General features: G+C 35.9%; 1 protein-coding gene across 6 annotated transcripts in view; it reads left to right on the top strand.

The window, feature by feature from the left end:
- The window catches only part of LOC125670177 (SCY1-like protein 2), a 51,458-nt gene that overhangs the window by 5,037 nt on the left and 30,093 nt on the right, over window positions 1-16,328 (top strand). For 4 of the 6 annotated variants that reach the window (XM_048905177.2, XM_048905178.2, XM_048905179.2 and 1 more), the window contains exon 2: window positions 15,064-15,224. In XM_048905177.2, coding sequence (XP_048761134.2) covers window positions 15,064-15,224 — 161 coding nt within the window. Of the gene's footprint in view, window positions 1-7,295; window positions 7,326-14,871; window positions 14,990-15,063; window positions 15,225-16,328 lie in introns of those variants that run through there. The other 2 variants (XM_056164038.1, XM_048905181.2) reach the window with 2 other exon arrangements.

Below are 16,328 nucleotides of genomic sequence, written 5' to 3'. Positions count from 1 at the left end.
TTTTTTTTATCATGAACGTCTTTAATCAAAATTGTTGGTGGTGGAATGCATTAGAAATGTATGACATCTTAGATACATATGTTTTAGCCCCAAAGCTCATGTTTCATATTGTAACATATGTCTGTGACGTCAAAGTTACAGTTGGGTACACATAGCAACCGACTCTGATGGCGTCGATCTACATACGAGGTTGATTTGGGGTTACGGAAATAACCGAGTAGTTACGATTGCACTGTCCGTTTGTCTGTCTGTTTGGGTGCTTTCTTCAACGTATATAGCCTAATTCGTTAGATTGGCACCGTTATTAAATGTTTGTGTGACATTGTGATGTCAACGTCATTAAATGCTAGTGTGACGTCAACATTATTAAATGCTAGTGTGACATCATCGTTATTAAATGCTAGTGTGACATTGTGACATCAATGTTATTAAATGTTAATGTGACTTTGTGACATCATTGTTGTGACGTCAACGTTATTAAATGTTAATGTGACTTTGTGACGCCAACGTTATTAATTGTTAGTATGACATTGTGACGTCAACGTTATTTAATGGTAATGTGTCATTGTGACGTCAACGTTATTACATGTTAATGTGACGTCAGCGTTATTAAATGTTAGTGGGACATTGTGACGTCAAAGTTATTAAATGCTAGTGTGACATTGTAATGTCGATATTAAAAATGATAGTGGGGTATTATTCAATGTCTGTATGGTACCTTGATGTCATTTACAGTGCGATATGTTGACGTCAACTTCATTAAATGCTAGCACAGCATTGTGATGTCATTGTTGAAAATGCTAGTGCTTCATTTTGACGTCAGCTTCACTAAATGCTAGTGTGGCATTGTGATGTCACGTAATCTAATCAAAATTAGCTGTTTTGAATCCGTAAACCGTTTGAGAAGCGGTAGCGGATTCAAAACAATTAATTTTAATTAAATTAAGTTATACGATTTTCTATCAAATAGTGAATAAGTTTCACATAAAAGAAAAAGACAGAATTTGTAACAAAATATAAGTTGTGATTTGCTGGTTCGGGATCTGATTATTGTGTACATGGCACATCGTTGTGTTTACCAGACATGCAATTTCTGATAACTCTGTACATGATATACACTGAGTACTGGCGTCGTCTTTCATCTTCTATGCGATCTAAGATAACACACAGAGCATTAATGACTTCTTTTTTTATTAAGACATCTTGCTACTTTCTTACAGAGTAAAGTGCTTTCTTACAGAGTAAAAATAAAAATTAGATTAAAATGAATAGATTCGTAACTAAAGCTATTAAAGAGTCTGATTCTCAGGATACTTGATCTGACTGAATTAATTTTGGTGACTGTATTTGAATTATGATAGGATCTATAACTTCTATCGATAAAACTCAAGCAGAGGCTATCTGTTAAATGAATTATATCGGCTTTAGGGAGTGGTCACAATACATCGTGTCTGTTGGGGGTTTCTAATGCTCATATCACATAATGGCTGAATTAAGAGAGTCTTGCTGTACATAAAATTAACCATTTATATGGTTTATTTGAGGAAGTCGCAACAGATGAAGTGAAAGACCTGACCACGGGATCAGCAGCCATATTAATTCTGTTTTATGGTGGTTAACCTCCGCCTTTCTCTAATATATCGTTACTGGACAGGAAACGGAAGTGCGACTATTACTGCGGGATTGAATGATTTATTTAGCTACTTAGCATTATTAGCGACGGTCCCCGATCAACTTAATTAGACCGATTAGTCCAAAGAGATATGAATAAAAATAACCGACGTCAAGTCACGGCAAATCAATCGTTGTTTTCCCAGAATCCTAAGGTTAGCACTTCTGTGACGTGTCAGGTTTGGGGTGTTTAATCAAGTCGTTGTGACGTGTCAGTTTTGTGGTGTTTTACTTTACATTGGAAGATTTATTAGAGATTTCTACTTCGTGTCAATTCAATGTCTGTCGTTTAGTGCGAGTTTCACTACAAGTATGAAGAACTGGTAGCAAAATTGAGTTTTTGACAGCATACTTTGCATAACCAACATCCATATTGATATTCTGGTAAAAGTTTTCCTCGATACCAATAATAATATCCCTTGGGAACTCTGATTTTATTATATAGAATTTCACCATTTTATTCAGCTCTATTCTCCTGTGAAAGATTTATGATCTCCGGAATTCAACACCAACAAAGCAAAGTGCGCCGTAAATAACTGGTACGTGTTCGAATTTCTTCGTCATTACAACTGGGCGTAACAGTATTGATATTGCACATCTCTGTGTAAATAATACCACATTACCAGGAAATTAATTACACCGGTTCATATGACGAAAAACATAAATATGGACATCCGTTTCACGATAATTGATATTGAAAACTTGTAAACTGTCCAAAAAGACATACACGTCTCTGTGGTGACTAATTCGCCGTTCAGCGCGTTACTGATTTTCACTTTAAGGAAAGACGTCCTGGGGCCCGTTTTACAAAAGGTCGTAAGTCTTAAAATTAGTCGTAAGACATAACTTACGATGTGAGACCCTTTTACAAAGATTTAGGATTTACGAGTTACGATGAAATTCGGTTTTAAGTCTACGACCGCCCGGGGGCGACCCTATATCCCAAGTTTTGTCGTAAGTGCTCCATAAAATCTTTGTTACTATGGTAATTAAAATAATTCAACATGGCTGCATTTCTAATGTTTAATGTTATGAATGAGACTCATAAAAAACGTGCGTTGCGGGTGTTTCGCGATAGAAATAATCCGTTGGACTACCTCAGTGATGTTGAGGTAGTCGAGAGGTATCGTTTGCCCAGGCGATTTAAAAGATTTAGTGCGGAGAGACGTAGATCATCCTACAAACCTAAGCAAGGCTGTACCAGCTGTTATTCAAGTACATACCATGATTCATTATTGTCTGCACATATAAAGGCTTGTCCTGCCTCCTTTGTTTACTACAATGCGTCACTTCCTCTGATGACTGCGTCACACAAAATATGGTTACGTACTCGTATATTTCCGTCAGTGCGCGGATCAAACAAATGTAGCAAGTGTGTACCATAGGACCCATTGCAATGTTGTTTACAATGTTTGTATATTCCCGCATAGACCATACTTTTTCCAATGATCATGATGATGTTGACTATTTCAAGCATTTTTAAAAAGAATATGCATGTCATATCAGATCTTATTTCGACACACCACACGTAGGCCAGAATTTACTTCGCTTATTTAGCAATGCAAATATATAATTCAAAGTTAATTTGCTCCAATTTTTTTCCCTCCCCAGTGTCTGCGCGTCAAAGCGTCGGGTTTCGCGCGGTATCTATGTTCAATTCTACAACTTCATGCACTGAAGAGTTCCATATACGACTTGCGACAAAAGAATTTACGATATACGATTACGATACGTTTTGTAAAAAGGTCCTACGATCTGTCGTAAGTTCTTCAAATTTATGACTTAGGATTTAAGATTTACGACTTTTTGTAAAACGGGCCCCAGGTTCTCAGCACTCACAGTATTATTTCTTGCTTGTACTTAAACTATTCTGAGCACGTATCAGTAAACCGTCCATTGGTATGCGATCAGTGTGCGACTTCAAGTAAATCAACACGGACTCGCCGAATATCGACAGACCCAATGATTCGCGTGACGTCCTGCTCTCGCTTTCAATTCGCGACAGTTGATGAACCATATTTATAGAGTAATTATCGTATAGCCTTGTAATTGAAAACGGCAAGTGCACCGGCGGCCCGCATATGACTCTGAAAATATCTTTATAGAAATCGCCTATGGTGGATGCAGATTGGTTATAGTTATCAAACACACATAGCAAACAATGAAAGTCGAGTTACCATATGTTTCCATAACAAATTATATGCAATACATCCTTAACGTAACCAGATATCGTGGATTTTATACTAAATGCGACCTGCGCGAATAATGACTGCTTTTCATTTCAATTGTATATTGGATTAAAAAAATCCATCTGGTTCATATATACAGGTGCTTGAGGACAGGATTAAAATCATTGATAAATTCAAAGCAACACGGCATTTCGTTTGAGGCTTTGATATTTCGTTTTTGAGTCTGGCAAATGCATTTTATTAGTTTGTGCAAGTATTATTCCAACCTGATTATTTATACCATACATGTACAATGTAGTGCATTTAATACTGAAACATCTGCCGGAATTTAACCATGTTATATCATTTAAAATTCAAAATAAAAAGAAACATCTGACGAAATTCGTGTGAATTTCAAGGTTTTTGAGCCCCTCCCTCTAAATGCACGAGCGACGATAATTAACAGTGAGAAATCTCATAAATCTCATAAATCGTATAAAGAATATAAAATTAAGAGAAGAGAACAGACCCCTTGACATACCAGAGGTTGGATCAGGTGCCTAGGAGGAATGAGTACCCCCTGTTGACCCGTCCCACCTGCCGTGAGCCCAACATTTTAATTAGGTAAACGGAGTAATCCGTAGTCAAAATCAGTATGTAAAGTCAACCTAGTGATAGCCTCAACATGTGGAGTTTCTGACATGATGATTTTTCTTTTATTTCAATGAAATAATGATGTGTGTCTTTTCTTGATACTAGTTTTACAACGTATACACTAGATTCGGATTACGGATTTAAACTTACGTTGAACATGCGCAGCCAAGTTTGTTGATCAGCTCTTCCCCCACTCTGTCTAGTAATTACGCAACAGTTTTTATTTTACTAGACTATGGTATCTGTACGGAAAATTTGAAATTTATTGGATAAGACTTTTCTACGTTCTCGAATCACTCAATGTGCATGTGCAAAAAAGTAAAGACATATCAAAATATCGTCAGGTTCTCCTTTTTGTGTTTTTAAGGAAAGAATCATAATTAAGATGGAATGCCCGGGGCAAGTTATGATGTATCTCAAAGTGAAGAATAATATCAGTCACATGAATGTCAATATAATACAAAGCTGGAGGGTTGTTTAAAATTTTGCTTAAGTCGCAGAATATTGAAAGAAAAGCCAGGGATCACCATTGCAGATAGAATCCTTCAGTATTGTCAATTTTCGCGATCACGTGACTTTGTTTCCCAATCAGAGCCTCTGTAGTATAATGCAATAAACGTTTTCATGATTAGGAGTAGGTCCTGCATTCGTTACTGTTTTAATACAGAATTTTTACTGTACTGTTTATTGATAACAATTTTGATTAAAGAGTAGGAAATTTCACGAGTACTTAGGGAACAGTCAGTATGGTGTCTTTAGGTAATGGAGACGATCCCGGAAATTGTTTCTCTCAGTCTAGGGTTCTGTTCGATTATCTAGGTACAATATCTTACCTGATCCCACAGTAGTCATCATATAACTATATAATTATGACTCGGTTTGTTTTCTCAATATAGAACGGAGCGGCAGGTATCAGGTACCGAGGGTTTTCACTAAACAAGGGGTATTGCTTTCAATCCCATATTAACAATGAATGCTTTTATATTTTCTTTAATCAATACACCTACACATGGTGACTGTCTTTGGGGATCCACCTGGGTTTTTTTAAATTCTTTTATATTAATCGTTTTAAGCGAGAATGGTGACCTCTAGAGACTAGGGTTACCTTATAATTTTGTTAAAAAGCGATAAAAAAAAAATAGTCATGGCGGTCAGTAAAGGTCATCGGCTGATGTTGGTCCGTGAGGATAAAGGTATACCTGATAACGAGGCCGGCATTGATGAGAGAATCAGAGTTGAATGCATCGGAAGTACCAGTGTCGTCTGCGTTGAACAGAAAATAGCTCTGGGATTGATTCAACAGTTTGTGTTGTCCAAAGAGAAACAAACTTTGTGCTCCGTTGCATATCTATAATTTTCCTTCAAATATTTATCAGAAACGTTTTAAATTATGGTTTATGTGCAACATCAGATTGTAAATAGCGTGCTTTGCAAGGAATTTGTCGAAAAAATGAGCTTGTCTTCAATGGAACATAATTTTGTTACTTCTCTCGTGTCATGCATTACCAGTCGTTTTTCTAATTTACTAAATGTAAACTTATCATGGCAAACAGAGAGGCTCGGTGACAAGCTAGTGGCTGTTGTAAATACATTATATGTTTGATGTACTTTGTTAGAAGCAGTGAGTATATAAATGTCTTCACCATGACAACGTTAAATGGGGAACGATTTCTAAATGGACTAAATGCAGTCTGAGATTTATTGCAGAAAAAAAAAGAAAGCATGAAGACCCAAACGTCGATCGAAAGAAACACGAAACTTGTAAATTTTCCTGCCGTCTGCTTATATACCAGAAGTGCCATTTTGTTATCTGCTCTAATTAGATCCTAGAACTTTCGCAAGAGAATATCTTATTTGAATTCCTGAAACAATATCAATTTCTTGGGAAAAAGATTAATGCTGTTATAACGAACAGTGATCAATCTCATACATCCTGTAAAGAGTACAAACTTGAGAGTAGGACAAACACAGACCCTTGGAAACACCAGAGGTGGGATCAGGTACTGCTTTTAAAACATGCTAATGTTTGAGGTTTTCAAATTAATTGTCTTCTAATATGTATACATTTCACAAAGGTAGTGTCTTTACAATATCTCAGTAAGCTACGGCAATTTTTTAGAGTCTTTCCCAGGATGCACTGCCAAGTTTTAATAGGTCTCTATTGTAGATAAACTTTGTATGTAATTTTTCAAACCCGAAGAAAAGGTTTGAAATTATGGCAACACAATGACAAAACGTGTTTCAAGCAAATGATTTAGAAATCGTAGTACTGTTGTTTTGTCCAGCACATATGTCCTCAATGAGAGAGGCCCCTCGTTTGCTTCTTGTATACATTCTGTCTATACTTTTATTTCATCTTGAGTGAAAGGATGTACGTCTTCTTGTTAGATGTCTCATAGCCGGAAAATATATTGATATAGACGCAATACTTTCTCATTTCTCACGAAACATTAAATAGAGATGAAAAGTGCATCGGTATAAATTTAGTTTGTGAAAATTGAGTGCCGCAAACAACGCGTTCTAGTCCAAGATTAATCCGAAGATGATGTAAATTTGTAAACAAATATTATGCAATAGTGTCTACCGAAATAAAGTTCTTATTTACCGACAGATATTGCGGGCCTGTCGTTGGTAATGGCCCTATAATCTGATGCAGATGAAGATGGGTTGTATCGGTTATGCGTAATTCGATACTTGCTTGATGCCATGTAACGTTATTATATGCCTGAATGAAGCACAATATGTCGGCGGATGACAAATGTGAGCGTGATTGATGAGGCGGCCCTCTTGGGTTTTATGTTATCGTTAAGCAAAGAAATGGACAAATTGCAAGTAATTGTCTTAAAAATTGTGGTTTTTTGTGTTAAAATCTAGATTTTAACTACAACTCAATCACCAATTCATTTTGTTTTCCTAATTCTAATGTAGAGTCATTTAATTCCGTAATCTATATCCTCGTGGTACAGACGTTTTAATTACAGTAAGATAATTAATGCAGCTGCTGGTCAATATATGACTTTACAATACTCATAAATGTAAAAATGCGCGCAGATATCTTTACATGGATAATTGATTTCTCTCATTCTTATTCTATAAACCGTGTGTATTTTCATGAGACACCGGACACTAGAGAGCTATTTGATTTTGCTTTCCATTTAATGCCTCCAACATGGTTTTTTCTGTTCCGTTTTCTCGACTTAATGATCTACAAACATCGCTGATACTTGCAGGGAAAAAATAGTAAATTGTAATACCTATACCCCTAGTTCTGCGCATGCTCCCGAGTGATACTAGCTACAGGAAATGATGCAAACCACCTCAGATACCAGAGGTATTTCATCCATAAGATTTTCAGTAAAGATCCCGGGTTTTTTGTTGTTTTCTAATTTTTTTTTTTTTTGGGTTGGTTTGTTAATTATTTATTTATTTATTTATTTCTTGTTCTTGTTTTTCTGTTGTTTTTTTTTCTTGTTGGATTTTTTTCATTGATCATTATAAGTAGTCTAAAATGTGATTATCATCATACTGGGTAAATAAATACAGAAACATTAATGTAACTCTGCTCTAGTCATCAAATTTCAGAATGCTATTGGTGAAGTATTAATGAAAGTAAGCGAGTTTTGTTTTCCCTGATTGATACTATTAAAACAAAGTGGAATACACCTCACAACTGGGCATATTTATCATGTAATCGCTGGGACGTGCGCAGGCGTGTTCACACATATTGTATTATATAAATATTCCAACATGACTTTGCTATGAAAAATTTCAGAAATCTTGGAAGAGTCGTACTTTTGTGACGTCACCAACATTTTTATGTAAATATCTTCTTTTTTTATTTACCCCGAAATCTGTGGTGTTCCACTCTTCATCTGAATAAATTTAAGGAAATGAAAGTTACTTGGGGAGAGTCAAACTAAGCCACCTATCCCAGCAATCTCTCTCTCTCTTCTCCCTCTCTCTCTCTCTCTCTCTCTCTCTCTCTCTCTCTCTCTCTCTCTCTCTCTCTCTCTCTCTCTCTCTCGTCCCCGCGCGCAAATTATAATTATTAGGAATCAATCACTTTGTTTCAGTATGTATTACCATTTGCAGTTGAAAAGTTAAGATAGATGTACTATATTTATCAATAATCATATACACATTGTTCACACCTGCAGCGCATTCATGAGGAAATGACTATCATTAGTACTTATCAGGTTTGTTACTGATTGTCTACTGAAATTTGTCCATAGAGGGCGGCCGCCAGTAACAAACCTTATAAGTGTTTAGTTTTGTCGAGGACCGATATGGTTGGTTGGTTGTTTTACGTCCCTTTGAGAATTTTACACTCATATCTTAAGACGTCACCAGTTGTTGATGAAGTGCCACAAACTTAGGCATATACTTAGCGCCCAGAGCCGTAGAAGTGGGGGTTCTTTAACATGTTAACACCTGCCGCAATACGAGACCTCCATTTTAAGGTAATATCTGATAGACCCGTGATTCTCACCGAGCGTTTGGCGAAGGAGCAATCACTACCTAATTTTACCTCTTATGTATAACGCTTCCATGACATAAAATGTATAAGGAAGAAATATACTTAGAAAGACTCCAGGGCGTCATACTGCCGTCTGAAGTTTGCTACTCATTTAGACGGCAATCACGTGACACATTTTATCCAATGACAAAGCGTCATTCTATAGTCCGAGGTAAAACAATACAATTTGTAAGGAAAAGAAAGGCAAAAATATTAGAAATGTAAATATTACATTTTAACATATTGATTATACACATGTACATATAACTGGAAATCAACAACAACAAAAATGATAACATACAACAGGTCTCCTAGATCGGCTTATATCCGGCACTCTGATGTGTTGAATCCTTCACGTGGAGATAATCAGTTTGTATGTAATCTGAATGGATAGATGTGACGCGATTAATATATACAATGTCACAAGACTACAGTAATACAGTGTAACTTATGCTGGCATATTCTATCTGATTGTTGCACGTTATAAAGTTTATTCTTTGTTGAATGTCAGGCTTTTAATGAGGTCATTGAAGTAACACTGTCAACTGAAAATGTTTCTACTTTTATTTCCAGTATTTGTGAATAGGCGTGAATGTATGTTTCCAATGAATAGGCGTGAATGTATGTTTCCAGTGAATAGGCGTGAATGTATGTCTCCAGTGAATAGGCATGAATGTATGTTTCCAATGAATAGGCGTGAATGTATGGTTTCCAATGAATAGGCATGAATATATGTTTCCAGTGAATAGGCATGAATGTATGTTTCCAGTGAATAGGCATGATTGTATGTTTCCAATGAAAAGGCGTGAATGTATGGTTTCCAATGAATAGGCATGAATATATGTTTCCAGTGAATAGGCGTGAATGTATGTCTCCAGTGAATAGGCATGATTGTATGTTTCCAATGAATAGGAGTGAATGTATGTTTCCAGTGAATAGGCATGAATGTATGTTTCCAATGAATAGGCGTGAATGTATGTTTCCAGTGAATAGGGATGGGTGTATGTTTCCAATGAATAGGCGGGAATGTATGTCTCCAGTGAATAGGCATGATTGTATGTTTCCAATGAATAGGCATGAATATATGCTTTCAATGAATAGGCATGGATGTATGTTTCCAAATGTGATAATAACACCACCACGCCCTCTAGCATTAAAGAAAAGTTATAGAGTATAATTACTATCTAGTAAAATCTTTCTAATTCCCAAAAACTTTAGCATTGTTTTTATTTAGTTTTCATTAAGTAGAAGATACAGCATTAGAGTCCAACTGATTAAAAGATTCCTTTCCTGTTCATGAAATGTTTCAGATAATTAAACTTTTAAGTGGAGACTTAATACAATGCTTTTAATCAGGATACTGAGTTGAACTTAGCAAATAATTTTTGATTTCCTTTTTAAGTACATATTGTATTTGTGACATGTCTTGTAAATTAAAGTCATATGTAAATCAGAATATAATTTTTTTCTTGCAATGAGTATATCCCTTTAAAACTTTTATATAGAATTTCATTCACACGCTAACCGCTCTGCAGCCACCCCTGTATTGTGTTTGTTCAGCTTACGCTGAGGGTGATAGCTATAATGATTTCGATATATCAAGGCTCTACTGTATGTGTTTACTCAGTTTACATAATTATAGTGATTTCGATATATCAAGGCTCTACTGTATATGTTTGCTCAGTTTACATGATAATTATAGTGATTCCTATTGAGGATTCACTGTATGTGTTTGTTCAGTTTACATGATAATTATAGTGATTACGGTGTATTAAGGATCTACTGTATGTATTTGTTCAGTTTACATGATAATTATAGTGATTATGGTGTATTAAGGATTCACTGTATGTGTTTGTTCAGTTTACATGATAATTATAGTGATTCCTATTGAGGATTCACTGTATGTGTTTGTTCAGTTTACATGATAATTATAGTGATTATGGTGTATTAAGGATTCACTGTATGTGTTTGTTCAGTTTACATGAAGGTATGATAATTATAGTGATTCCTATGTATTAAAGGTCTACTGTATGTGCTTTCTCAGTTTACATAATAATTATAGTGATTCATATTGAGGGTACACTATATGTGTTTGTTCAGCTTACATGATAATTATAGTGATTATGGTGTATTAAGGATCTGCTGTATGTATTTGTTCAGCTACATGGAGGCGTGATAATTACATCAAATTTCGATGTATTGAGGGTCTACTGTATGACCTATGTAAATCTGGATACTGATATCAATCCTTCAGTGTAGGAATGACTACGGGTAGGAAACGTGTTTAATGATCAGACAATCTTTATCTGAAAACCATTATTCCTCTCTCTCCGCGAATGATGACCAAGTCATGCCATTTCCAATTCGGTTACGATAAAAACAGCAGACACTATGAATACATTAAAACTATTTTCATCCCTAATTATACATATCATAACGAGGCTATCCGAGTCGACTGCCAGACAAGCCGTCATCTCTTTAATACAACAATCAGGTCTGCTGGAGAGAAATAAATACCGGGGTTTAGCAATAACATATACGTATTTTCTGAGAATAAATGGTGACTAAACTTGGAGAGGAAATTTCGTTCTCATTAGTTGTTGTCTGTGATGACTTCGGGGACTTGGAGCCTAAGGAGCAAATGTCAAATGGGGAAAATCTGCTATTTCTCCAAACGCTTCCACGTCAATATATCTCTTAGTGATCTCACAGTATTGTATGAGACTGGAAATCTCCACTCCAGATCTGAATATGGCAACTCAATGGACAATGTTGAAAGAAAGCATTTTTTAAATGCTCGATAAAGATTGAGCTATTAATTTTTTTCTAAAACGCTTGATGATTTCATTTCCACTACGTTAAATTGTGTCGTGAGCGAACTGTGAAAAACCAAAGACCACCCATCAAGACGAAGAAATGTTTTTCTTGTGTCGAAAACCCCCATTGCATTTGGCAGATTGATTTACACAACATAATGGTTAAGTAAATCTGACAATTTCTCACACCTCCAGTAACCAAATGAAAACAGCGGGTCTTCATTAAATGAATAAACATCTAGCTTGTTTGTGTAGTTGAGGTACATAAACAATGGTTTGTTTTGTTGCCTGCTAGCTATTTTGTTATTTTACGTTCCGTGGGGGGATTCACAAATACTGCCGATACAAGACTGGTGGCTTCTTTAACGTGAATACGCCTATCTTCTTTAAAGTCTCATTAATAAGACCCGCGACTCGCCGAGCGTTTGGCAAAGGATTTTACGTTTTAGGTTTAACGTGGACAAGGTACGGGCTCGACTCGAACCCCATGCCATTCAGGTAATGACGCGAATGTTCCAACCACTGAGCCAACGCGACTGGTTATAAAAAAAATGAAAACAGGGAGAAATATGTAGAATTAATCCTCTATATTACACATTACCTAGATAGATATTTATTATATTCATGTGTAGAAACATATAGGTTACCGTTCTTATGTCGTGTGAAAAGGGCAGTGCGTTATCGAGTGTCAAAAGGTTTTAAAAGTCATCTCATTTAAATCTGTGTTTGACTCTTAACAAACATAAGAAGACATATCAATTAAAGTAAAGGAAATAATTTGAAATAATCATAAATAGAAATAAACAATTTAGATCTAGAGTTTAATATTATAGTTATAACGAGAACAGATAGAAAAATGATATTAACAAACTCTTTATTGATAGAGTATCGAATGATATTTCAGAGTGCCTCTGTTGTTGACCTGTGAGGATTGTCTGAGCTTTATTTCGGGGTGCCTCTGTTGTTGACCTGTGAGGAGAGTCTGTGCTTTATTTCGGGGTGCCTCTGTTGTTGACCTGTGAGGAGAGTCTGTGCTTTATTTCGGGGTGCCTCTGTTGTTGACCTGTGAGGATTGTCTGAGCTTTATTTCGGGGTGCCTCTGTTGTTGACCTGTGAGGATTGTCTGAGCTTTATTTCGGGGTGCTTCTGTTGTTGACCTGTGAGGATTGTCTGAGCTTTATTTCGGGGTGTCTCTGTTGTTGACCTGTGAGGAAAGTCTGTGCTTTATTTCGGGGTGCTTCTGTTGTTGACCTGTGAGGATTGTCTGAGCTTTATTTTGGGGTGTCTCTGTTGTTGACCTGTGAGGATTGTCTGAGCTTTATTTCGGGGTGCCTCTGTTGTTGACCTGTGAGGATTGTCTGAACTTTATTTCGGGGTGCCTCTGTTGTTGACCTGTGAGGAGAGTCTGTGCTTTATTTCGGGGTGCCTCTGTTGTTGACCTGTGAGGAGAGTCTGTGCTTTATTTCGGGGTACCTCTGTCTATAAACACCACATTCTTATTGCTGATAAGACAATAGTAAATCTAAACATATAGTGAAGCACGGTTTGAACGAACATGTTTACAAATAATTAATTACTGCTTCTACATATCTAATGGATTTTTATTTTCCCCCACTGACAGCAAAAGTAAAGAAAAATAGATATAACGAACCCTGCCTAAAACGAAACAAAGTTGGCTTGGTTCTTTGCATATTGAAGTGAGGAATAAAGATATGCAACGAACGTCTCAACTGATTTCCATTCGAACTGATTCTGTTGTGTAGTTAGAGAGAGAGAGAGAGAGAGAGAGAGAGAGAGAGAGAGAGAGAGAGAGAGAGAGAGAGAGAGAGAGAGTAATGTATAATGCAAATCAATATTAACTTGATTTTATCCCAAATATTTCATCACTTGATGGGTTTAAGTCCCTAACGCTCGCAGTTGAATTTCCATCCTATGATTAAGTATGATTAGCCTTGTCCGCAGTGTTCGGATTCACTGCTATGGGAAAATTGTGAAATTCAAGACATTTTCTATCTTGATTTTGTGGCTTCTGTTCATTTTAGATATAATAAATGTTTTAAAAAGATCTTTTCATAATAAATTGGTGGGCAGACCTTCCTTAATGTAAGAGATGATTTGATCTGACATTTCCGATTAGTCTTTGTAGATCATCCTCAATATGTCGTGATACGAGATAATCTTATTAAACATTTCACATCAGTCAAATCAATTCAAAGCCTGGAACAGCTTCTTACAAGACGTAACAATGTTCTTTATTGGCAGGGATTTAGAGACAACGTTAGGGTTGTATGATATACCCATCGATAAGAGATCCCGAAAAAGTACGGCAATTTATCAAGTGTCAAAAAGTTTTTAAAATTATATCATTTAAAAGTATAGTTATAGATATCTGTGTGACTCATAACAGACATTAGATCAGAAGAAATAGCAACTGAAATACAGGAAATAATTTGAAATAATTATAAAAAGAAATAAACAGTTTGATATTATAATGAGAACGACAAAAGATTTAATAATGATATTAAAGGGATTGATTCACACACACCCCCACTTTGTTTTTCACTTTTAATGATCAAAAAATGAAAGTTATACATTATCTCCGAAACTCATTATCCGTTGCGTAAACAAAGACTGAGGTATGTTATTGTTTACAAGGTTTTGAAAATTTATGGTTATCAATCTAGTTTATAATATAATATTATGTATATCACATTTCAAAAAGTCTTTCGGCAAAATGCACTATTCAAAATTGAATTTGCGTCTGTGCAAAAATTAAGATGATTAACGTTTCGCTTGTTTGTACACATAAACAAGGCTTGGGTCTTGTTTACATCACAAAGAATTAAGGCTAAAATGTTTACCTTATCCTTGCATTAAGAAGGTTCAATATTTTGGGTGTCAACATTAAATGAGTTATATTTCAATTGTTTAACATCAAAATTGAAAAATATCTCCCCCCCCCCCCCAAAAAAAGTGAACCAGTCCCCTTTAACAAACTTTGTATTTATAAAGTATCGAAAGACTTGTGTAATGTCTGTGCTTTATTTTAGGGTGCCTCTGTTGTTGACTTGTGAGGATTGTCTGTGCTTTATTTTAGGGTGCCTCTGTTGTTGACTTGTGAGGATTGTCTCTGCTTTATTTCAGGGAGCCTCTGTTGTTGACTTGTGAGGATTGTCTGTGCTTTATTTTAGGGTGCCTCTGTTGTTGACTTGTAAGAATTGTCTCTGATTTATTCCAGGGAGCCTCTGTCTTCATCTTCAACAAAAAGATAGCCAACAAACTCCACAAACCACGACGACGAGAACAGGTGTCGGAGATATTACGTCATGACGTCACACACCTGAACAAGATGTCGAATGCATCTGTCCTCGGTATATTCACCGGCTTGCAGGAAGACAGGTGAGTTTATACAGATATCGAACATACAGGAGAGATGAAACAGATATATAACAGACAGGTGATGTTATACAGATATCTGATAAGCAGGTGAGGTTATACAGATATCTAATAGACAGGTGAGGTTATACAGATATCTAATAGACAGGTGAGGTTATACAGATATCTAACAGACAGGTGAGGTTATCAGATATCTAACAGACAGGTGAGGTTATACAGATATCTAATAGACAGGTGAGGTTATACAGATATCTAATAGACAGGTGAGGTTATACAGATATCTAATAGACAGGTGAGGTTATACAGATATCTAATAAATAGGTGAGGTTATACATATATCTAATGGACAGGTGAGGTAATACAGATATTTAATAGACAGGTGAGGTTATACAGATATCTAATAAACAGGTGAGGTTATACAGATATCTAACAGACAGATGAGGTTATCAGATATCTAAAAAGCAGGTGAGGTTATACAGATATCTAATAGACAGGTGAGGTTATACAGATATCTAATAGACAAGTGAGATTATACAGATATCTAATAGACAGGTGAGGTTATACAGATATCTAATAGACAGGTGAGGTTATACAGATATCTAATAGACAGGTGAGGTTATACAGATATCTAACAGACAGGTGAGGTTATACAGATATCTAATAAACAGGTGAGGTTATACAGATATCTAATAGACAGGTGAGGTTATCAGATATCTAACAGACAGGTGATGTTATGCAGGTATTTTGTAGACAGGTGAGGTTATACAGATATCTAACAGACATGTGAGGTTATCAGATATCTAATAGACAGGTGAGGTTATATAGATATCTAACAGACGTGAGGTTATCAGATATCTAATAGACAGGTGAGGTTATACAGATATCTAACAGACAGGTGTTATCAGATATCTAATAGACAGGTGAGGTTATATAGATATCTAACAGACGTGAGGTTATATAGATATATAATAGACAGGTGAGGTTATCAGATATCTAACAGACAGGTGATGTTATGCAGGTATTTTGTAGACAGGTGAGGTTATACAGATATCTAACAGACATGTGAGGTTATCAGATATCTAATAGACAGGTGAGGTTATACAGATA

The sequence above is a fragment of the Ostrea edulis genome, chromosome 4 (assembly GCF_947568905.1).
Source record: "Ostrea edulis chromosome 4, xbOstEdul1.1, whole genome shotgun sequence".
Lineage (NCBI taxonomy): Eukaryota > Metazoa > Mollusca > Bivalvia > Ostreida > Ostreidae > Ostrea > Ostrea edulis.
Note: the sequence above shows the minus strand (reverse complement) of the source record. Positions and strands in the feature narration are given on the sequence as shown.